The 22,196-nt window shown below is 42.8% G+C and overlaps 1 protein-coding gene across 1 annotated transcript in view; it reads left to right on the forward strand.

Moving 5' to 3' along the window:
* The window catches only part of CHSY1 (chondroitin sulfate synthase 1), a 113,275-nt gene extending 91,837 nt beyond the window's left edge, over positions 1–21,438 (forward strand). Inside the window, exon 3 of the mRNA XM_038747152.1 lies at positions 18,731–21,438. Coding sequence (XP_038603080.1) covers positions 18,731–20,323 — 1,593 coding nt within the window. The 3' untranslated portion in view covers positions 20,324–21,438. The remainder of the gene's footprint in view (positions 1–18,730) is intronic.
* The last annotated feature ends 758 nt before the right edge of the window (positions 21,439–22,196 follow it).

Consider the following 22,196-nt stretch of genomic DNA (forward strand, 5'->3'; position numbering starts at 1 on the left):
TAAGATGAATGTAACTTTCCAGTGCTTATTCTTGTGAAAAGGAGTTACAACTAGAATGAACTGTGCTCTATCAAGTCGGAAGCTTTTATTTATTTTAAATGTAAAATCTCCAGTAATTTTCAGTTGCCATATATGACTTCCCAATGCTCTGTGCATTTACATAAATTATGGAAATTTTGTCAGGATGTATTGTATTTTTTGCAGTCACCTTTTTATGCTTTGCTAGAGCATGAATTTTTATTTTGCTTGGTAACAAGAGCCACTTTTTCCTGTTTTGAAACAGTAACAAAGAGAAGCATAAGCAAAAAATAATTTGTCCAAAGATACCTGAAAGAATCAAACACCTGCTGATAGAGTTATCTTTAGAATCAAATGAAATGCACGTAGGTAACAATTCATTCATTTAATCGTATTTATTATGTGCAAAGTTTTTAGGATCTTCCAATTTTAAAAGTGATCCTGAAAATAAAAATAGAGGCATTATAACTATTCAAAAAGTGACAGATGCATTTTTGAAAGGAATTTTCCTTTTTTTTTTTGGACCCAATTCTGAATAGGGGGAAGTTAGCGCTTAACTGTGAAGCAAATGTTAGGAATGCAGAGAAGACAAATGTTTTTTAAGTTAAATAGCTCTAGTCCTACTCCAGGAACTTCTGTTCAGGAGTGGCCAAGTTGCAGCTTGAGAGCCACATGCAGCTGTTGTCCATGTGCCGCCTGGCTCAAGCATGTGTCGTATTTGATTTCTCTGCATGTAGGGGCCCACTGCTCAAGCCCTTTGGGAGGTGGGGTGCCCTCACCTCATGGGCCCAGTCCAGGGATGAGTGTGGCACCCAGCTCAATTCCTCCAGCCCCTCCCCCAGATAGTTTGTGCTTGCTGCCTTCCCAAACACCTCTTTTTCTTTCCTTACCCCCAGCCCCCCGTCCTCCCTCCTCTCCAAGACCCCTCCTTGCCATTCTGGTGACTCCACTTCTTGGCCATACTATGTTTTTGGTGTGTGGCATTTGGCTCCCATAGCTTCAGCTGCCACCTTTACGCAGCTGATTCCTAAATTTTTCCTCTCCAGCCATGACCTCTCTCCTTCTCTGCAATCTTGAGTTTTCTCCTGCCTACCTGGATGTCCTGCTGACATCTCAAACTAAATACGTCCAAAGCAGAACTCATCTTCCCCACCCAAATGTGGTCCTCCCCAGCACTGCAGACAAAACCACTATTCTCATTTCACAAGCCTGTAACCTTGGCATTATCCTCAACTCATCTTTCTCATACAACCTATTATATTCTATTCTGTCACCAAATCCTGTTGGTTGTACTTCACATTGCCAAAATCCACCCTTTTCTCTCTGTCCAGCTGCTACTATGCTGAGCCAAGCACTTATTTTCTGGTTTGACTGCATCTGCCTTTTCACTGACCTCCCTGCCTCCTGCCTTTCCCCACTGTAGTCTGTATTTCACTCTGCTGCCCAGATCATTTTTCTTTAAAAAAAAATGTTCAGTCCACAACTCCCCCCTCATCAAGGATCTCCAGTAGTAATAATAATAACAGTGGTATTTGTTAAGCACTTACTATGTTCCAAGCACTGTTTTAAGCTCTGGGGTGATGGGGGGGGGGGGGTGTGGATACAAGGTAATCGAGGTTGTCCCATGGGGGGTTCACAGTCTTCATCCCCATTTTACAGATGAGGGAACTTAGGCACAGAGAAGTGAAGTGACTTGCCCAAAGTCACACAGCTGACAAGTGGCAAAGCTGGGATTAGAACCCATGACCTCTGACCCCCAAGCCCGTGCTCTTTCCACTGAGCCACGTGGTTTCTCAGTAGTTGCCCAACCACCTCTGCATCAAACAGAAACTCGTAACCATCGGTTTTAAAGCACTCAATCAACTTGCCCCCATCCTACATCACTGACCTCCTACTACAGCCCAGCCCACAAACCTTGCTCACTGTGCCCCTCTCTCTAGTCTATCTAGCCTCTGACCTGTTTCCCACATTCTCCCTCTCACCTGGAACTTTCCACTCTTGCGCATTTACCAGATGACCACTCTCTCCACCTTCAAAGCCTTATTAAGGTCACATCTCCTCTGAGACCTTCCCAATTAAGACTTCTTTTTCCTGGCTCCCACTCCCTTTTGCATCACCTAGGCACTTGGATCTTTACCCCTTAAGCACTTGATATTCACCCTACCCTCAGCCCCACAACACTTAAGTATATATCCGTAATTTATTAATATTAATGTCTGTCTCCCCCCCCCAGACTGCAAGTTTGTTGTGGGCAGGGAACGTGTTTACCAACTTGGTTGTATTGTACTCTCCCAAGCACTTAGTTCAGTGCTCTGCAAACAGTAAGCACTCAATAAATATCATTAATTGGTTGATTGATATTCAGTCATGGGGCTTGGCCACCCCAGCTATTAATCCGTATTAACTGGCAGTTTAGAGACTTTCCCACCCCACAACCTTGTCTCTTCTCTCCCACCCCCACCCAGCACATTGCTGCCAAACTGGGGGCCTTGGATCAGTCTTGAGAGCCCATGAGGAGTGACAGTAGGGTGAGGAGAGCAGCAACAAGCTTAGGACCTTCAGGTTGCAACTGTCAATCAGAAAGATTCCTAGGCCACTCAAGAGAAAGAACTGTTCTCAAACCTCTGTACAGAATTGGCCAATGAGACAGACTTCATCAGTGCCATTATGAAACCTAAATTCTGCAAAATAAACATCAGATTTGCCTCTACAGACGTAGGCCCTGGGACATCTTGCTTCCTGTATTTTTGAATTGTTGCACTTGATTAAAGGTTGTTGGTTATTTTGGTCATATGAACCCATCAGTCATTTCTAGCATTTATAAACTGATTTTTGTTGTTGTTCCCTTAATGACCCTAGGACTAAGTAAATGTGATGAGGCTTTTTTTTTTTCCTCCAGTAGTGCTACACAGCAGACATCCTAAAATGACTGCACTTAAACCACAAAAATTGTAAACATATTTGAACTAATGCGTAATTTAACCTGTGGATGGGAAAATGCCCATCTAAACTGTCAGGTCATTTAAGTTTACAAAACCTTTTTTACGTATTTACAGAGGATAAAAGTCCCCTAATGCTCTGCATAAGAGCTCATTCAAATTTGTGTTTTGGTCCTAATATGTTCCATCTTAACCATATCTGCTCAAATTGAATCCCAAATCAATGATGAGTCATTTTCTTCTGCATCTTACATGCTAATTTCTCAGGCATTATGTGTAGCAATATCCTTTCTCTTCTAAATCTGCATGTTTCTCGCACCAAATTACAATTCCCAGCCAAAGCCTTCATTTTTTGACTCTGGTTTGTGTGCTGCACTCTAGATTGAAAACTCCCTGTGAACAGGAAATTGTGACTATTGTTTCTGTTGTATGTCCCCTCAAGCTCTTATTCATGTATGTATGTGTGTGCATATATATAAGAATTCTTTATTCTTATTCCAATATATTCTGTGTTCACTCTCTCTCTCTATGTATATATATGTATACATATACATATATATATATATGCATGCACAGACTACTAATTCCTGCTTTTACTGGCTCTTCCATAGATTCTCAACTTTTATGTTATTGCACTTCCTCTTTGGTTCCATTCCTTCGTAAAAATTCCCCAAAATCAGTCTTTGAGGAAGGCTTGCCACATTAACCCTATCTTGCTCCAGTCACTCCATCATTTCAGTATCCCATAGAATTTATAGGTAAGGCTAAATTATGTCTTCACATATTTGTATTCTTTAGTTTGTAGATATTTTTCCATGGATGCTCCATAACTTCTGTTGATGGACATGTGGTGCTCATGGATGCAGTGTGTTGATAACACTTGAAATCTATTGTAAATACGGCACTTGGGTTCATACCCCTTAGGCATTTAGCCAATCAATCAGTGATATTATATTGAGCACTTACTGTGTGCAAAGCATGTTTACCACCTCTGTTATACTGTATTCTCCCAAGTGCTTACACTTGGAAGAGTACAATATAACAGAGGTGGTAAACAAGTTCCTTGCCCACAAGGAGCTTACAGTCTAGAGGGGGTGGTGAGAGGAAGCCCATCATCACTTTGATACTCAGCCCACCCCATAGCACTATTTTATACTCTGCTGCTTCCCTTATCAGTAATTTCTTTTAATGCTGGTATCCCCCACGAGGTGTAAGCTCCTTGAGGGCAGTGATCATGTCTGTGAACTCTGTTGTACTGCATTATCCCAAGCCCTTGTTATCCAGTAAGTGCTCAATAAATACCATTGATTGATAATGTTTTAAACACCACAGGAGGAATGTCCGTGCTTCAAGCTTGTTGAATAGGATGGAGCCTGGTAGGCGAAAGTAAAATGTCCAAATCTATTATGTTGGTTAATCTCTTTAATTTGAAAAAGACCAAATCTTCCTGGTCTAATGAATTTTTTTCAGGAAAGTTGAACTCTAGTTCAATAGCCCTTGGTGTCTTGGTTTAATTAAGCTGATAATCAGCATTTAAAATGGACAGACTTCTTTAAACCATTGAATTGCTTAGGGAAAAGAAAGAAAGATGGATAGTAATGTGTTTTAGGTGTGCAAAGTAGTTTCATTACATCATCCTATATTCTAGTGGAATATTCTACTACAGTGACTGTTTACATTACCATCCCATTTCCAAATGTGAGTTTACTGTGGCCAGTTGTAGATGAAGGCTTGTTCCAAAATACCAGAGTTGAGGGTGCGAAGCCTAGGAAAAGAGAAATATGAAATGATGAGCATCTGGTAGAATGGTTAGAAGTTAGGGTGCAAAAGAGGAAAGAGTAGTAGAGAGGTAAAACTAAGTCAGAAAGAAGTGGAGGTACAGGAGTCAAGGCAGCCTCAAGGCTGAAAAGATAGAGAGGAAAACAAGAAGCAAAAGTCATGAATAATTCCAACAGTAAGCAGTGTAGTGAAGGGCAACATTTCATTCACCACCATAAAATAAAGTTTGTAGTTTCTGTTGGTCTTTACTGTATCCATTAATTATATTTGTTGAGTGCTTACAGTGCAGGACACTGTACTTAGGAGGTTGGGAGAATGCAACAGTTGGTAGACATGTTCCCTGCTCATGGCAAGTTTAGAGTCTAGAGGGGGAGACAGACATTAATATAAATAAAAAATTTACACATATATATATATATGTAAGTGCTGTGGGGCTGAAGGTGGGGTGAATACCAATAATAATCGGGGAAGGCCTCTTGGAGATGTGACCTTAATAGAATGATTTAAACACTTTTCAACTCCATCTGGACATATTATTTTTGACATGGCAGATGAAAACATTTAATGTAGTAGTCCTCAACCAGGGTCATAGTAGAATGAGCTCTTTCAAAGTTGTCATCCCTATTTGTCATAATGCTCTTGCTCTTTAATATGGGACTTGAGTAACGTATTGACCATTGTATATGCTAAATGGCAAATGAGTTCATGTTTCGGGGCATGTCTATGAAATGATTACCCATTGGGGAAAAAAGGCGGTCACTTCTGTATTTAGAGCATAAAGTTGTAAATGATGTGGAGCCATTTATTTCTTTAAATGGTGCCTCTCTAGTTTTAAATGCTTGTCATTATGAATTTCATTCATGTAGAGAATTTTGGCACAATGGTACTTGACTAATTTGAAAACAAAATCTTCTAGTTAGGCAGAATCTGAAAGCAGGCGATTATATTTTTGCTGATCGCGATCTTTCTCTCTCAGAGAGGGGACCAGGAAAATCCATCTTTTTTTTTTTTTTCATTTTTCATCTCAGCAAATCAAGGGCAGCACTTGGATCTCATGCCAGTTAAAGATGAGGCAGACTTCTAAGGCAAGTTGTATAATCTTCGTCCATTTAATTATAGACTAGATGACCTCTCTTGTACAGGTTAGCTTAGGTTTACCTTGAAGCAGGGGCTGGAGACTAGATTGTCCCTGGAGGTACTTCCTGATTTGGGGATTCAATTAAAATTAATTTTTACTCTTGCTCTATTTCCTGGAGGACGATTTCATTTATAAATGCTTATGACTTTCAGTAGTTGCAGTTGTTATGACATCCCTATGTCCTCAGAGGCACATTTTTAATTTCCACACAAGTCTGCAGCTTTCTCATTTTTCTTGGCGTGTGCTAGGCTTTTATTTTAACATGACTAGTTGTTAAAGATAAGTGACCTAGGGAAAGAAGATTGTGTAAAAGAGCCTGGAAGTCATTTAGGACTCAGTTCACATTGATTAAATGTTGAGGTACTTTCTCCTTTCCTAATTTAATACATCTGCCCAAAACTGGAGCAACAACCACTCTCCTCTTCACTCTTTTCCAAATATTCAAATTCAAATAAGATCGAAGTGCCAGAAATGGTGGCATTTATGTCTTGAAAGGGAGGTGAGAAGGAGGGAAGGGAAATATATTTTTAACGGTGACGGCTAGTGATATTTTTCTGGGCATAAGGAGAGGGGGAAAAAACTCAGCTTGGAGTGTTGCCTTGTTTTTATAAGGTTCCATTTCAGTAGAAATACACTTTTCCGGAACCCAAGAGATAGCTTTAAGAGGCAGAGGTGATAGGGTATTGTAGCGACTAAACGTGCTTTATTAGGAGGCAGAGATAGCAGTTTGAAATGCTATGGAAGATTTAGGAATATCTTGAATTTGGACCTCTTTGCTAGTATTTCTCCTGTGCAGGGGCAAAGGATACATTTGCCAATGAAGGCCTTAACCAGTGGTTTTTGGGGGGGGTTTTTATGTGTTTTTTTTTTTTTTTGTCATTCCCAGCTTGACAGATCAAATCTACTAATTCTGTTTTACTCCCCTTAATGCTTAGTACAGTTCTTTGCACGTAAGTGCTCAATAAATACCATTGATTGGCAAGGCATTTATTGGGATTTCATTGACCTTGACTTTATTTTCTAATTTAATGGGGAAAGAGAGACAAGGCAAAAGGGAAAACAATGCTAGGTGCCACAAGCATTAAATGTAACGGAACAAAGAACAGCCTTTTTACGTGGCTGGGATTGCAGATTCTATATTGGCTTTTTAGCCACACAGGCACTTGGGTGCACTTGGTAGTCAATGGAATCTTCTTCTAATACAAAAACCAACTATATAAACTGTAGAATAATGTGCTTCCCAGAATATCTTGCAGGGAGGGAAGCAGTTGCTCCAATGAGTTTTGGAATACATTGGATGGTATTTAAAATAATAGCATGATCTCTTTAATAATGGTGGCCGTAGTATCCATTAAGCACTTACTATGTGCCAAGCACTGTACTAAGTGTTGGAGTAGGTTACAAGACAGTCAGGTTGGACATAGTCCCTGACCCACATGGAGCTCACTGTCTATGGGGGAGGGAGAACAGGTATTGAATCCCCATTTTACAGATGAGGAAACTGAGGCACAGAAAAGTGATTTGACTTGCCCAAGGCCACAGAACAGGCAAGTGGCTGAGCTGGGATTAGAACCCAGGTCCTCTGACTCGCAAGCCCAAGTTCTCTCCATAGGCCACATTGCTTCATTTACATTTACTCATTCCTTCATCAATAACTTTTATATGCCTTTTATGATGAATTTCCAGAGTTGTCAAGTGCTATTTATATATATGTCATGAAGCTCTAAATTTATATTAAATATTTTGTATTTGTTGCCCCAGATTATTAAAATGCAGTTATAAATTGGACCTTTTATTCTCTTATTTTATGGCACAGATTTGGGATTTTTTTAAAAGAGACAAAGTGCAGTTTTAGTCTTCATAACTCCAGATATATTTTATGCAGTGCACAGATTATCCAGAACCAGTGGCAATCATGGAAGCAATGTAGCCTAGTGGAAAGAACTCTGGCCTGGGAGTCAAAGGACTAGGGTTTTAATTCTGGCTTGGCCACTTGTCTGCCGAATGACCCTGGACAAATTATTTAACTTTTCTATGTCTCAGTTTCCTCATCTGTCAAATGAGGATTCAGTGCCTGTTCTCCCTTTTACTTAGACTGTGAACCCCATTTGGGACCAGATTATCCTCTGCCTACCCCAGCACTTAGTACAGAGTTTGATACATAATAAGCAAACAACTATATTAATAATAATAATAATAATGACTAAATTAAATTACCTGCAAATGCATTGCACATATCAATAACTACAGCACATTAGAAGACTTTGTACTTAATATAAATTATGAACTCTGTGACTGATTTTCGTGTTTGTATTACATAAGTAACATTTGGTTCAGTTAAGTTTTGCAGCAGCTATTTTCTTATTTTAAAAAGCATCCGTTACTGGGGGAAAAAAAAAAAACTTACTTTAAAAAGGAGGCTTGGTATTGCTGCAAGCATTTCAGAAAAATAAATGCAACATTTAGGGTGGTTTGAAACTCCAAAATGAATGCTTGGGAAGGTGGGACGTTCGTAGATTCCTCCATCAATCAATCTGGTATTTATTGAGCGCTTACTGTGGGCAGAGCAATGTACTAAGCGCTTGGGAGAGTAAAATACAACAGAATCAGAACAGACAAGTTCCCTGCCCATAACAGTCTACATATTCCGAACCTTTGCTGTAGGTGCACCTGAGCAGCAGAATGGCGAGGAAAGTAAAGAAAGAAGAAGCCAGGTACCTAGGTCTTGTGCAGATTTAATAATCCACTTCTGATTCAAGCAGTGAATACCGTTAGAGTGATGGTGTTTCTTCTCCATAGCACTGGACAATAGTAACTCTAAAAATCCCAACACAGTCTTATGAAAGCTCAACTCTGCAGAAATTGGAACATCATTCAAAGTTGATAGAGGATATTCCTGCCCTCAGTATGTATTGAATCATATAACTCTGTGTGTGTGAGTGTGTGTGTGTGTGTGTGTGTGTGTGTGTGTTGTGTGCATACATGCATAGATGAAAAAAAAACTTCAAGCCTTCACCTGTTATTGATTGATTAGTCACCTGCTGCCTAGTGCAGAATTTGCTTTGGTAGAAAGACGTGTACAGACTTTAATTAGATTTATTTTATATTTAGAGAATTACACATAATACAAATAAACCATTGAACATGCCTTACGCATTGCTTCTTTTCATGAAATTTTTTGAGCTGTATTTTCAGTATTGCAGGACTATAGTCTAGAGCTGTGAATAATTCCTTTGGGGTTGCTTTGTGGCTGCAGGCCAATTTAAGTATAAGTTGGCCTTATTTTAAAGTCTACTTTATCCGTTGCTTTTTTGGGGGTGGGGAAGGAGGGGGGCTTGCAAGATATTTCTTCATTAAAAATGAGCATACATAACACTCCTTTCAGCTAGAATTTTGGAGTTCAGCCAATAATATGTACGCACAGCAGCTGTAACACAGTTGAAAAATTCAGTCTCGAACACATGGGGAACATTAGGGTTTTTAAGACCTCAGTGGGTCTAGAGTAAATATTACTTGATAAAGAGTACTGTTCTTTATATATGCCATCCTAGCACTCTGCTAGAATAAAGCATACTTAATGTATAATCACTAAGAAATTAATAGTAAGGAAAGGGTCTTTAAAATACTTTCAGAAATGAATTTCTGGAAATTCGTGGACATGTCCTTGCAAGTATGTAGTAACCAATTTGTCATGCAAATGTTTGCACATAACTGCTTATGGAAAAATGGGCATTCCATTGCTACAGTTGCTACGTTTGTAATGTTGCTGGCATATTCTTTGCACATTTTGATGGCTAGTGGGAAAAAATGCTAACGTTCTGTATCCAATTTGATTCACGGCTTCATCTTGTATAATGGAGGGAGAGGAGGGGAAGACAAATGACAGTCTTTTTTTTTTTTTAACTAAGGGGGGGTTGTACCCATGTGCCAGTTTTTTCCTTAACTTTGACTGTGATACTTAAATGAAAAATCCCATTTTAGAGAGCCGGTTTTTGAAGGAGCCTTGCCTATTAAAATAATAGTAACATTGGTGTTTAGCACTTACTATGTGTTAACCACTGGGTTAGGTGTGAGATAGGGCACGCAATCTAGAAGTACTTGGATGGAAACAAAAATATTATGAAACTTTTAAAAAATTATTTTTTATTTATTTTTCGTGGTATTTGTTAAGCACTTACTATGTAGCAGCCACTGCACTAAGTGCTGGGATAGATGCAAGATAATCAATCAATCAATCAATCAATCGTATTTATTGAGCGCTTACTATGTGCAGAGCACTGTACTAAGCGCTTGGGAAGTATAAATTGGCATCACATAGAGACAGTCCCTACCCGATAGTGGGCTCACAGTCTAAAAGGGGGAGACAGAGAACAGAACCAAACATACCAACAAAATAAAATAAGTAGGATAGAAATGTACAAGTAAAATAAATAAATAAATAAATAAACAGAGTAATAAATATGTACAACCATATATACATATATACAGGTGCTGTGGGGAGGGGAAGGCGGTAAGGCGGGGGGATGGAGAGGGGGACGAGGGGGAGAGGAAAGAAGGGGCTCAATCTGGGAAGGCCTCCTGGAGGAGGTGAGCTCTCAGCAGGGCCTTGAAGGGAGGAAGAGAGCTAGCTTGGCGGATGGGCAGAGGGAGGGCATTCCAGGCCCGGGGGATGACGTGGGCCGGGGGTCGATGGCGGGACAGGCGAGAGCGAGGTACAGTGAGGAGATTAGTGGTGGAGGAGCGGAGGGTGCGGGCTGGGCAGTAGAAGGAGAGAAGGGAGGTGAGGTAGGAGGGGGCGAGGTGATGGAGAGCCTTGAAGCCCAGGGTGAGGAGTTTCTGCCTGATGCGCAGATTGATCGGTAGCCATTGGAGGTTTTTGAGGAGGGGAGTGATATGTCCAGAGCGTTTCTGGACAAAGATAATCCGGGCAGCAGCATGAAGTATGGATTGAAGTGGAGAGAGACACGAGGATGGGAGATCAGAGAGAAGGCTAGTGCAGTAGTCCAGACAGGATAGGATGAGAGCTTGAATTAGCAGGGTAGCGGTTTGGATGGAGAGGAAAGGGCGGATCTTGGCAATGTTGCGGAGCTGAGACCGGCAGGTTTTGGTGACGGCTTGGATGTGAGGGGTGAATGAGAGAGCGGAGTCGAGGATGACACCAAGGTTGCGGGCTTGTGAGACGGGAAGGATGGTAGTGCCGTCAACAGAGATGGGAAAGTCAGGGAGAGGACAAGGTTTGGGAGGGAAGACAAGGAGCTCAGTCTTCGACATGTTGAGCTTTAGGTGGCGGGCGGACATCCAGATGGAGATGTCCTGAAGGCAGGAGGAGATGCGAGCCTGGAGGGAGGGGGAGAGAGCAGGGGCAGAGATGTAGATCTGGGTGTCATCAGCGTAGAGGTGATAGTTGAAGCCGTGGGAGCGAATGAGGTCACCAAGGGAGTGAGTGTAGATTGAGAACAGAAGGGGACCAAGCACTGAACCTTGGGGAACTCCCACAGTAAGAGGATGGGAGGGGGAGGAGGAGCCTGCAAAAGAGACTGAGAAAGAACGACCGGAGAGATAAGAGGAGAACCAGGAGAGGACGGAGTCTGTGAAGCCAAGGTCAGATAACGTGTTGAGGAGAAGGGGGTGGTCCACAGTGTCAAAGGCAGCTGAGAGGTCGAGGAGGATTAGGACAGAGTATGAGCCGTTGGATTTGGCAAGCAGGAGGTCATTGGTGACCTTTGAGAGCGCAGTTTCCGTGGAATGAAGGGGACGGAAGCCAGACTGGAGGGGGTCGAGGAGAGAGTTGTTGTTGAGGAAGGTCCCTGTCCCACATAAGGATCATAGTCTTTATCCCTATTTTACATATGAGGTAGTTGAAGTGAAGTAAAGTGACTTGCCCAAGGTCACAGAGCAGATGAGGGTTGAAGCTGAGATTAGAACCCAGGTCTTCTGACTCCCAGGCCTGTGATCTTTTCCACTAGGCCATGCTGCTTCTCTTAGGAAACATATAGGTTCTCTGGAATCCATAATGTGAGAATGATTTTGTTTTCTAACACCTCCCAGGGATTTGGTTTTAATTCTAAATCAGAGTTCCATCAGAATTTCCGCTGTAAATTTTCCCCTTATGTTAAGTCATCGGTTTCAAATTGGGATTGAATTTGGGAATATGGTTCTTGGCTTGGGTAAGGCATGTTTTATTGAGCCATGGCTAGTTTTTTAAAAAAAGAGCACAAACCCTACTTCTCAAGAATTTGTAGGTAGGGAAGGGGAGCATTCACTCATATTTGGAAAGTAGAAAATTCCTCTTTTGGAAATCATGCTTTTTGTTTCAGGAAGTGAAAATGTCATCGTGAGGCATCTGTCTTAGTTAATTGCCCCAAATTCGAGCCTGTGGTGGAGTGAGTGAGCTGTGTCCTAAACCTGAAGCACCCAGGTCTTAAGTGTGCACTGTGGTGTGCCAGAGGAACTGATCAGTGACTTTGCTCTTCATGCCAGGCAAAGGGCATAAGCCTAATTTGGAATGAAAAAGGAGAGAAGAAGAATCTTCCCCTCCACAAATCTGGTTGGGGTGCAGTGTTGTTCACTGCATCCTCTGAAAGTGCACAAAGATACTTTGGTAATAGCGATTAATGTACGTCATTTACTCTATGCCAAAGCACTGTGCTAGGTGCTGGGTAAATGCAAGATCAGATATAGCCCGGTTCACCCACCTTATGGGAAGCAGTGTGGCTCAGTGGGAAGAGCCCGGGCTTGGAAGTCAGAGGTTCTAATCCTGGCTCCGCCGCTTGTCAGCTGTGACTTTGGGCAAGTTACTTAACTTCTCTGTGCCTTGGTTACCTCATCTGTAAAATGGGGGTTAAGACTGTGAGGCCCACGTGGGACAATCTGATCGCCTTGTATCCTCCCCCAGTGCTTAGAGCAGTGCTTTGCACATAGTAAGTGCTTAACAAGTGCCATCATTATAATTATTATTGTCTAAATGAGGAGAGCAGATGTCTTTTACCTTTGTTTTAAAGAGGAACAAATTGAAGCAAGGGATGGTTAAGTGCCTTGCCCAAGGTTAATGGCAGAGTGAGGGCCAGAACCCAAGTCTTTGGATTCCCAGTAAACAATGTTTCTTCCAGGTCACACTGCCTAAATTGGCCCTTCTAGTCTGATCTGAACTGTGAAGAAAATAATTGATTCCATTTTTCGTGAATTCATTCCTTAAGCATGCTCTGTGCTTTGTCATACTAAACTGTTTGTTCATGTGCTCAAGAGTTTCATAAAAATTAAAATCAAGCTGGTTCTGAACGACCGCAGTACTGTCAGTGGTATTTATTGAGCACTTACTATGTGCAGAGCACTATACTAAGCACTTAGTACAAACAGAAGAGCAGACAGGGTCCCAGCCATAACGACCTTACAGTCTAGAGGGAGAGCTTGAGCTACAGAGACACGGCACTCCCTGATTGCTGACACATCCCAGGATCTGAAAGTCCACTTGATATTTCAGATTCCTAACTCGGCCCTCCCTCACCTGTCTTCTCCTGAACCCCCTCACTTAAAAACAAAGAAAAAAGTGACTTCACACCAGCCCTGGCCAGTGTGTAGCAGCAACACAAGCGGCAACAACAGGCTTGATGTAGGAGTGAGGTGTTAATCCCCACAGCCTTGGGAAGGGATGGAAAGGAGACTTCTGTTCTTCCCCTTCTGTTCTCGATCTACACGCACTCCCTTGGTGACCTCATTCACTCCCACGGCTTCAACTATCATCTCTACGCTGATGACACCCAGATCTACATCTCTGCCCCTGCTCTCTCCCCCTCTCTCCAGGCTCACATCTCCTCCTGCCTTCAGGACACCTCCATCTGGATGTCTGCCCGCCACCTAAAACTCAACACGTCCAAGACTGAACTCCTTGTCTTCCCTCCCAAACCCTGCCCTCTCCCTGACTTTCCCATCTCTGTTGACGGCACTACCATCCTTCCCATCTCACAAGCCCGCAACCTTGGTGTCATCCTCGACTCCGCTTTCTCATTCACCCCTCACATCCAAGCCGTGACCAAAACCTGCCGGTCTCAGCTCTGCAACATTGCCAAGATCCGCCCTTAACTCTCCATCAACACCGCTACCCTTCTCATTCAAGCTCTCATCCTGTCCCGTCTGGACTACTGCATCCTCCTTCTCTCTGATCTCCCATCCTCGTGTCTCTCCCCACTTCAATCCATACTTCATGCTGCTGCCCAGATTGTCTTTGTCCAGAAACGCTCTGGGCATGTCACTCCCCTCCTCAAAAATCTCCAGTGGCTACCAATCAATCTGCGCATCAGGCAGAAACTCCTCACCCTGGGCTTCAAGGCTGTCCATCACCTCGCCCCCTCCTACCTCACCTCCCTTCTCTCCTTCTACAGCCCACCCCGCACCCTCCGCTCCTCTGCCGCTAATCTCCTCACCGTACCTCGTTCTCGCCTGTCCCGCCATCGACCCCCGGCACACGTCATCCCCCGGGCCTGGAATGCCCTCCCTCTGCCCATCCGCCAAGCTAGCTCTCTTCCTCCCTTCAAGGCCCTACTGAGAGCTCACCTCCTCCAGGAGGCCTTCCCAGACTGAGCCCCTTCCTTCCTCTCCCCCTCGTCCCCCTCTCCATCCCCCCCATCTTACCTCCTTCCCTTCCCCACAGCACCTGTATATATGTATATATGTTTGTACATATTTGTTACTCTATGTATTTAATTTTTTTACTTGTACGTATCTATTCTATTTATTTTATTTTGTTAGTATGTTTGGTTTTGTTCTCTGTCTCCCCCTTTTAGACTGTGAGCCCACTGTTAGGTAGGGACTGTCTCTATATGTTGCCAACTTGTACTTCCCAAGCGCTTAGTACAGAGTTCTGCACACAGTAAGCGCTCAATAAATACGATTGATGATGATGAAAGGAGACGAGGGGGTGCAAGGGTAGAACCAGCTGCATTCGGGAATTGGAGGAGCTCCTGGGGGCTAAGCAAGGGACACAGGCCCCTGACTGCAGAGCCCTGGGGGATAGAGATGAGTGTCAAAGAGCACCAAGGTAGCCCCATCAAACCGAGCTCAGGGCTGAACTCAGGTATCTGACCATTGAGGGTTGGGAGGTGAGGAATACCCCAGGGACAGGAGATGAGCTGAGGAGACCAGGGTTGCTGGGGAACTGAAATGGACGTGCACGGGACCCAAAAAGTCCCCAGAAATAGTAGAAGGGAAGGGTACGGGAAAGGGAAGGGATGGGTAGAGATCTCCAGTGTACTGTGCAATTAGCGGGAGGGCTCAGCCACATATCAGGTATAGGAAAATGAATTCATTTAAGTCTGTGAGAAATGTCCCCAGTAGAGTTGTTCACATCCCTCCCACATTTTCTAAGTTCGTATTAAGTAGAAATCCTGGTGTGTGCCAGTTTATATACTCTATTCTAAAGGCCTAGATGTAGCTGAAATAAGAGGATTTGATTATCACGGATGCCTTTTTTTTTTCAAAGTATTTGTGAAGTGCTTACTATGTGCCAGGCACTGTACTAAGCGCTGTGTTTTGTGGCAGTGTTTTTTAAAATATTGAATGTTTTGAGCAAAAACCTTGGTGTCATTTTTGATTTCTGTCTGACTTTGACCTCATGTTTTTTCCTCCATAATATATTTCTCAGATCCATCCCGTCTTCTAGACTGTAAGGTTGTCGTTGTCGGGGAATGTGTCTGTTCATTGTTATATTCTACTCTTCCAAGCACTTAGTACGGTTCTCTGCACACAGTAAGTGCTCAATAAATACAGTTGAATGAATCTGTCCCTCTCCACCCTGGCTACCACCACAGTTCAAGCTGTCATTCATTCAGTCATATTTGTTGAGCACTTACAGTATACTGAGCACTGTACTAAGTGCTTGGGAGAGTACACTACAACAGGAAAGGCACATTCCCATCATCATCTCCCAACTAGACTACCTCATTAGCCTCCTCACTGGTCTCCTCCCCGCTTCCCCGGCAGATTGCTGAAACATCATTCTTAGATCCGTCACACTGCTCCTCAGAAACCTCCAACTATCCACTTCCTCCCACATCAGTCAGAGCCTCTTGACTGTTGGCTTCTGGGCTCTCCACCAGCTCTCCCTTTCGTACGTAACCATGCACTCTCCTCACCCACTAAACCCCAGTTTATACTCTTCAGTCCTCCCAAACCAACTTTTCTAGAAAATGCCAGGGTCTCCCACCCATTGCTCAAGCCCTTCCCTCTGCAAGGAAATCCCCCCCTCTCAAAATGTGCCAAATCACTTCTCCATATCCTCAAAGCCTTCCTGAAAATCCACCTCCTCCAGGCTTTCCATCTCCTAGGGTTGTTTCATCCACAGCATTTTCCTATAAATGTATTGATTGATGTGATCCGTTTATGTAATTATTCAGGTTTTTCCACTTTTCTGGCGTTACTGGTTGTAGTTGCATTTTTCCTACTGTATGTATCCAATTTTTGTCTGCCTCCTCCATTAGAAACTCTTTGATTTAGAACATATGACCTTGTTCAGTGCCATTTAGGATAGCATAGTGTTTGAAAGAATAGCCACCTCCCACTCTCATTTTATTTTTCTACCAACCATTTGTCTACCATTCTTTTGTGCCACTATTTGACATTAATTGTCAACATTCAAAGCGGAACTACAAATGGGAGTCCAGAGACTGCCATCAATCAATGTGCAGAACATTGTTCTAAGCGCTTGGAAAGTACCATACAAGAGAATTCGCAGACACATTCTCTGCCCATAACAAGCTAAGTTATCAATCTTTCATTTTTTAAAAAATGTGCTTAATTCCAGAGTCCCGTGAAATGTTTACATATTTATTCTAGTGTCAGAAATGTTCAGTTCTTGTAAAACAAAGGAATTTAGACCATTCTTTCACATTTGTTCTCTGAGCTCCCTCTTTACTCCGACTTTGCACATATCCCAGGCAGACAGATGAGGTTGGTTTTTTTTCCAATGAATGATCTGTACCCTAGCTTTTCCATTGCTTATGCTAGTTTGGCTGGGATTATGTCTGTTAGAACACCCAGCACAGGGTAGGGTGTGCATGCATGGGTTGGGCTGTCCCAGAACCAAACCCTACTGGATTGGGGAACAAACTTGGGCAGACTGAACAGCTCACTTGTCCTTCTTCCTTCTCCTGCTGTCTGGAACCCAGGGCAGACAAAGTAGTCGTGTGTGGGGAGGAGGGCCCTCAAGAAGAGAGTTGAGGGAATTTTGAGTGTTGTTTTGTGCCAACTCTTCTCAACAAAAGACATTTAAATGCTGTTTATCCTTCCCAGTGAGTGGTCAGCTGGCTGGACCACTTTGCATGATGCAAGCAGCAGAACCCCTCTTGGCCTTTTAAAAATGTGTCACACTGGCAGAACTTTTCAGGAAGCGTGGTTGGGGTGGGCCAGACGCCGTCTTTTCCATCTTCGGGTGGTGGGGGACGGGGATGGGATCTGGTGGATTCCCAAACTCCAGCCCAGGGCAGTTTGAAAGAACAGGGCCACTCAGAAGCTTGATAAAGCTGGATTGTAATCCTGACCTAAGCCATCCTCAAAGTTCATTGAGGAAAAGGAGTCCATGCTTCGCTTTCTGCCTCTGCAGCCCTTCCATCTTGATCCCCGTGGGATCCTGGATTCCAGTTTCCTTCCTAGACTTCAGAGCCCCGATGCGCGGATGGGGATAGAGGGTGGAGTTGTAGCAATAGTGCTTCTGAGGCGCTTACTAAGCAGCGTGGCTCAGTGGAAAGAACATGGGCTTTGGAGTCAGAGGTCATGGGTTCAAATCCCAATTCCGTCAACTGTCAGCTGTGTGACTTTGGGCAAGTCACTTAATTTCTCTGTGCCGCAGTTACCTCATCTGTAAAATGGAAATGAAAACTGTGAGGCCCCCTGTGGGACAACCTGATCACCTTGTAACCTCCCCAGCGCTTAGAACAGTGCTTTGCACATAGTAAGTGCTTAACAAATACCATCATTATTATTATTATAGTAAGCACTTAACAAATACGATTATTATTATTATTATTATTACTTGCAGAGCACTGTGTAAAGAGCTGAGAGAAAATACACAGGTGGGAAAACGTGGCTCCTGAGGAGTTCCCAGTCTCCACCCCAGGTCTCTGCGGGGGTTGATTCGTTCATTCATTCATATTTATTGAGCACTTACTGTGTGCAGAGCACTGTACTAAGCGGCAGAGGTGGAAAGTGGAATTCCCCTTGGTGCGTGGGGCAACAGTGTCACAGTCACCATGCACAACTTCAGGTCATGCCAGAATCATGCCCCAACCGTGACTCTGTATTGTACTCTCCCCCAAGCGCTCAGTACAGTGATCCCCACACCATAAGCGCTCAATAAATACCACTGTTCGATTGTCTCCCAAAATGGGTCTGGGGGAACGTTCGCCCCACCCTTTTCTCCCTTCCTTCTCCCCAGTCCTCCAGTTTGCATTGACCCAAAGTGCAAGAAGGAGCCCGTGTACCTCGGCTCTAGGCCAAGACCCTTCCATTTATAAAAGCACCTGGAAGAACTTTGTCCAGAATTCCACTGTAGGCCGAAAAACTATAATAACCGTCATCGCCACGGCCTGTTATTCAAATGGGATTGCCAAGGCAGAGCAAAAGCAATCCCAAATTCATTCGAGTTTTTTCATCAGTTTACAATGAGTAATCCTCTTAATCCTCTGAATAGCATCTGGTAAACTCCAGCCCCAGTCCTTTAATGCATCCCAGCTGATTCAGGGAGGGCACTCTGCTCCTTGGAGAGTTGGAAGGAGCATAGTAGGTGGGTGAAGAAACGCCAAGAGTAGGCCGGCCTCAGCAGTTCTCTGATGGTAAAAGAGTAATTTGTTTGTGATTTGTTTATTAGATGCAGCAGCTGTTTTATGAGAACTACGAACAGAACAAGAAGGGTTACATCCGAGACCTGCATAACAGCAAAATACACCGAGCCATCACCTTACATCCGAACAAAAACCCCCCATACCAGTATAGACTTCACAGCTACCTGCTGAGTCGCAAGATAGCGGAGCTGCGTCATCGAACCATCCAGCTCCACCGAGAGATCGTCCTGATGAGCAAATACAGCAACACCGAAATTCAGAAGGACGATCTCCAGTTAGGGATTCCACCGTCCTTTATGCGCTTTCAACCCCGCCAGCGGGAGGAGATTCTGGAATGGGAGTTCCTCACCGGAAAGTACCTGTACTCCGCCACTGAGGGCCAGCCTCCTCGGAGAGGGATGGACTCCTCTCAGAAGGAAGCCTTGGACGATATCGTGATGCAAGTGATGGAAATGATCAATGCGAACGCCAAGACCCGTGGACGCATCATTGATTTCAAAGAGATACAGTACGGCTATCGCAGGGTCAATCCTATGTACGGGGCTGAGTACATTCTGGACCTGTTACTCCTGTACAAAAAACACAAAGGGAAAAAAATGACGGTCCCCGTGAGAAGGCACGCCTACCTGCAGCAGACCTTCAGCAAGATCCAGTTCATGGAACATGAAGAGATGGATGCCAAAGAGCTGGCCAATAAAATCAATCAAGAATCCGGGTCCCTGTCTTTCCTCTCCAACTCCCTGAAGATGTTTGTGCCCTTCCAGCTCCCCGGATCCAAGAGCGAGCACAAAGAACCCAAAGATAAGAAGATAAACATCTTGATCCCCCTCTCTGGCCGTTTCGATATGTTTGTCAGGTTCATGGGGAACTTCGAAAAGACCTGTCTCATTCCCAATCAGAATGTCCGGCTGGTGGTCCTCCTCTTCAATTCTGACTCTAACCCTGACAAGGCCAAGCAAGTTGAATTGATGAGAGATTATCGCGTCAAGTATCCTAAAGCCGACATGCAGATTTTGCCCGTTTCCGGAGAATTCTCGAGAGCCCTTGCCCTGGAAGTTGGATCGTCCCAATTCAACAATGAGTCTCTGCTCTTCTTCTGCGATGTGGACCTGGTGTTCACTGCAGAGTTTCTGCAACGATGTAGGGCCAACACCGTTTTAGGCCAACAAATCTATTTTCCCATTATCTTTAGCCAGTATGATCCAAAGATTGTTTACAGTGGGAAAGTTCCCAGCGACAACCATTTTGCCTTCACTCAAAAAACAGGCTTCTGGAGAAACTATGGATTCGGCATCACGTGTATTTATAAGGGAGACCTCGTTCGAGCAGGTGGTTTTGATGTGTCCATCCAAGGCTGGGGCCTTGAGGATGTAGATCTTTTCAACAAAGTTGTCCAAGCTGGTCTAAAGACTTTTAGAAGCCAAGAAGTTGGAGTAGTGCATGTTCACCACCCTGTCTTCTGCGATCCCAATCTCGACCCCAAACAGTATAAAATGTGCTTGGGATCCAAAGCGTCGACTTACGGGTCAACTCAGCAGTTGGCTGAAATCTGGCTTGAGAAAAATGACCCAAGTTATGGGAAAAGCAGCAATAATAATGGCTCAGTGAGGACAGCCTAATAATGTCCAGCTCTGCTGGAGAAGACTTTTTTTAATTATCTAATTTATTTTTAAAGTTTTTTTATATTGATAGGTCATTTTTGAAGTCCACACAAGGATCTATTTTAGAAATGATTTTCTTATCAAGAACTCCTCGAAGAATGAGCTTTTTTGAACAACAAAAAAAATGTGATCGTTATTTGCCTTTGAAGATAACATCTTGCTGAACATTATTCTAGCAGACCTGGATTATCATGATGACTTGAAATAGAACTTTATGAGGAACAAAAGACTTTTTTTTTAACTTTTCATTCCAGTCTTCTTTGTCTTTGTTACAGTCCTGTAGAAGAAAACCTGACCATTCAAACGAAGAATTATTGTAACAAAAACACTGTACCTTTGGTAAATAATCTGTTGACTGTTATCATTGCACAGATTCTCCCTTTTTTAGCTCTTTTTCTTCATTTTTTTGCATTTTCTTTTTTTGAACAAAAGCCATGTTGTGTTCCAATGTAAAACAAAAAAAAAAAAAAGAAAAACAAAACAAAAGTGCAACAGAACTAATGTTTCTTGTTTTCAGGCCTACTTTGAGAGATTGGTTGTTCCACCCAGTTGACCATTTGGCTCACTGGGATTCTGTAAACTTTAGGGGGAAAAGAGGGAAGCACAATATGTTCTCCAGTTCCTTCTCTCATAGCAATTTGTCTTATAGTGATCCTAAGCAGATCACAAATTCCATGGAGGTTGTGTCCTCTTTTACTAACCCCCCTGTTTCAGACTAAAGAGTTAAATGTTCATTTTTAGAATGACACAACAAAATAATTGCTGTTTTCAAAGAAAAGTAAAATAAAAAGTTCCCTTCCTAATTAGGCATTGGGGAAAAAAAAATAAAGGCTTCTGTAACTGATTGCATTCACCTTATCCAATCTCTGTTATGTTGGAAGTGATTATTTCCTTCTTTGAGTACTAGCTTGTTTATTTTCTGTATCTGATATACCTTTAATTTATTATCGATTGTTTAGATTCCTGTCCTTTTCTTGGATACCTGTTAGTCATTAATATTTATGTACATTAGGAGTATAAGCTCACTGTTAAGATAGTGTATGTCTTATTTGCAGTAAACTGATCTCCAAAGATTTGTTTTTGAAAGTTTTATTTTTTTCCCCGTATTTCTGTACGGTCGTTGGATTTTTTTATTTTTTTTTGTTAATTGATCGTAACATTTTTGGTGCTCACAGAATTAATGGGGGAAGAAAACTGAATTGGACCTATTTATAGTTTGGATCTAGCAAAGGTTAAAATATTGAAAAACATTGCTTTAATGTGCCTTAATGCTAGTTTAAAAAAATCTCTTTAGACGTCAGACAGTGATAAAAATTCCCATTATAAATATACTCATCGAGATCTATCTACCTGTAAATAGCCTCTTGCTCAGATAAAAAATAAAGTAGTGAATGGTATTTTTCTATTGTACTTTTCAACAGTATTTTGTCTCATTCTTAATTCCACTCAAGAATATTCTCTCGCTTTGGGTGGAGGGTAGATTAAATACTTGATTTTTAGGCCTTTAAAATAATTTAGTGGCCTACACAATTTTTGTACCTTTCACTACCTAATGTTGTTGTTATTATTATCATTATTATTATTACTTAAGCATTTACTATGTACCGGGCACTCTTTTAAGTGCTGGGATAGATAAAGATAATGTGGTTTGACACAGTCTTTGTCCCACACAGCGCTCAAAGTTGTAATCTCCTCTTTACAGATGAGGTAACCAAGGCACTGAGAAGTCAAGGAAGGTTGCACAGCAGACAAGTGGCATAGTCAGAATTAGAACCCAGGTCCTATAACTCCCAGGCTCATGCTCTTTTCACTAGACTATGCTGCTTCTCAG

This window comes from Tachyglossus aculeatus, chromosome 5 (genome assembly GCF_015852505.1).
Source record: "Tachyglossus aculeatus isolate mTacAcu1 chromosome 5, mTacAcu1.pri, whole genome shotgun sequence".
Classification (NCBI taxonomy): domain Eukaryota; kingdom Metazoa; phylum Chordata; class Mammalia; order Monotremata; family Tachyglossidae; genus Tachyglossus; species Tachyglossus aculeatus.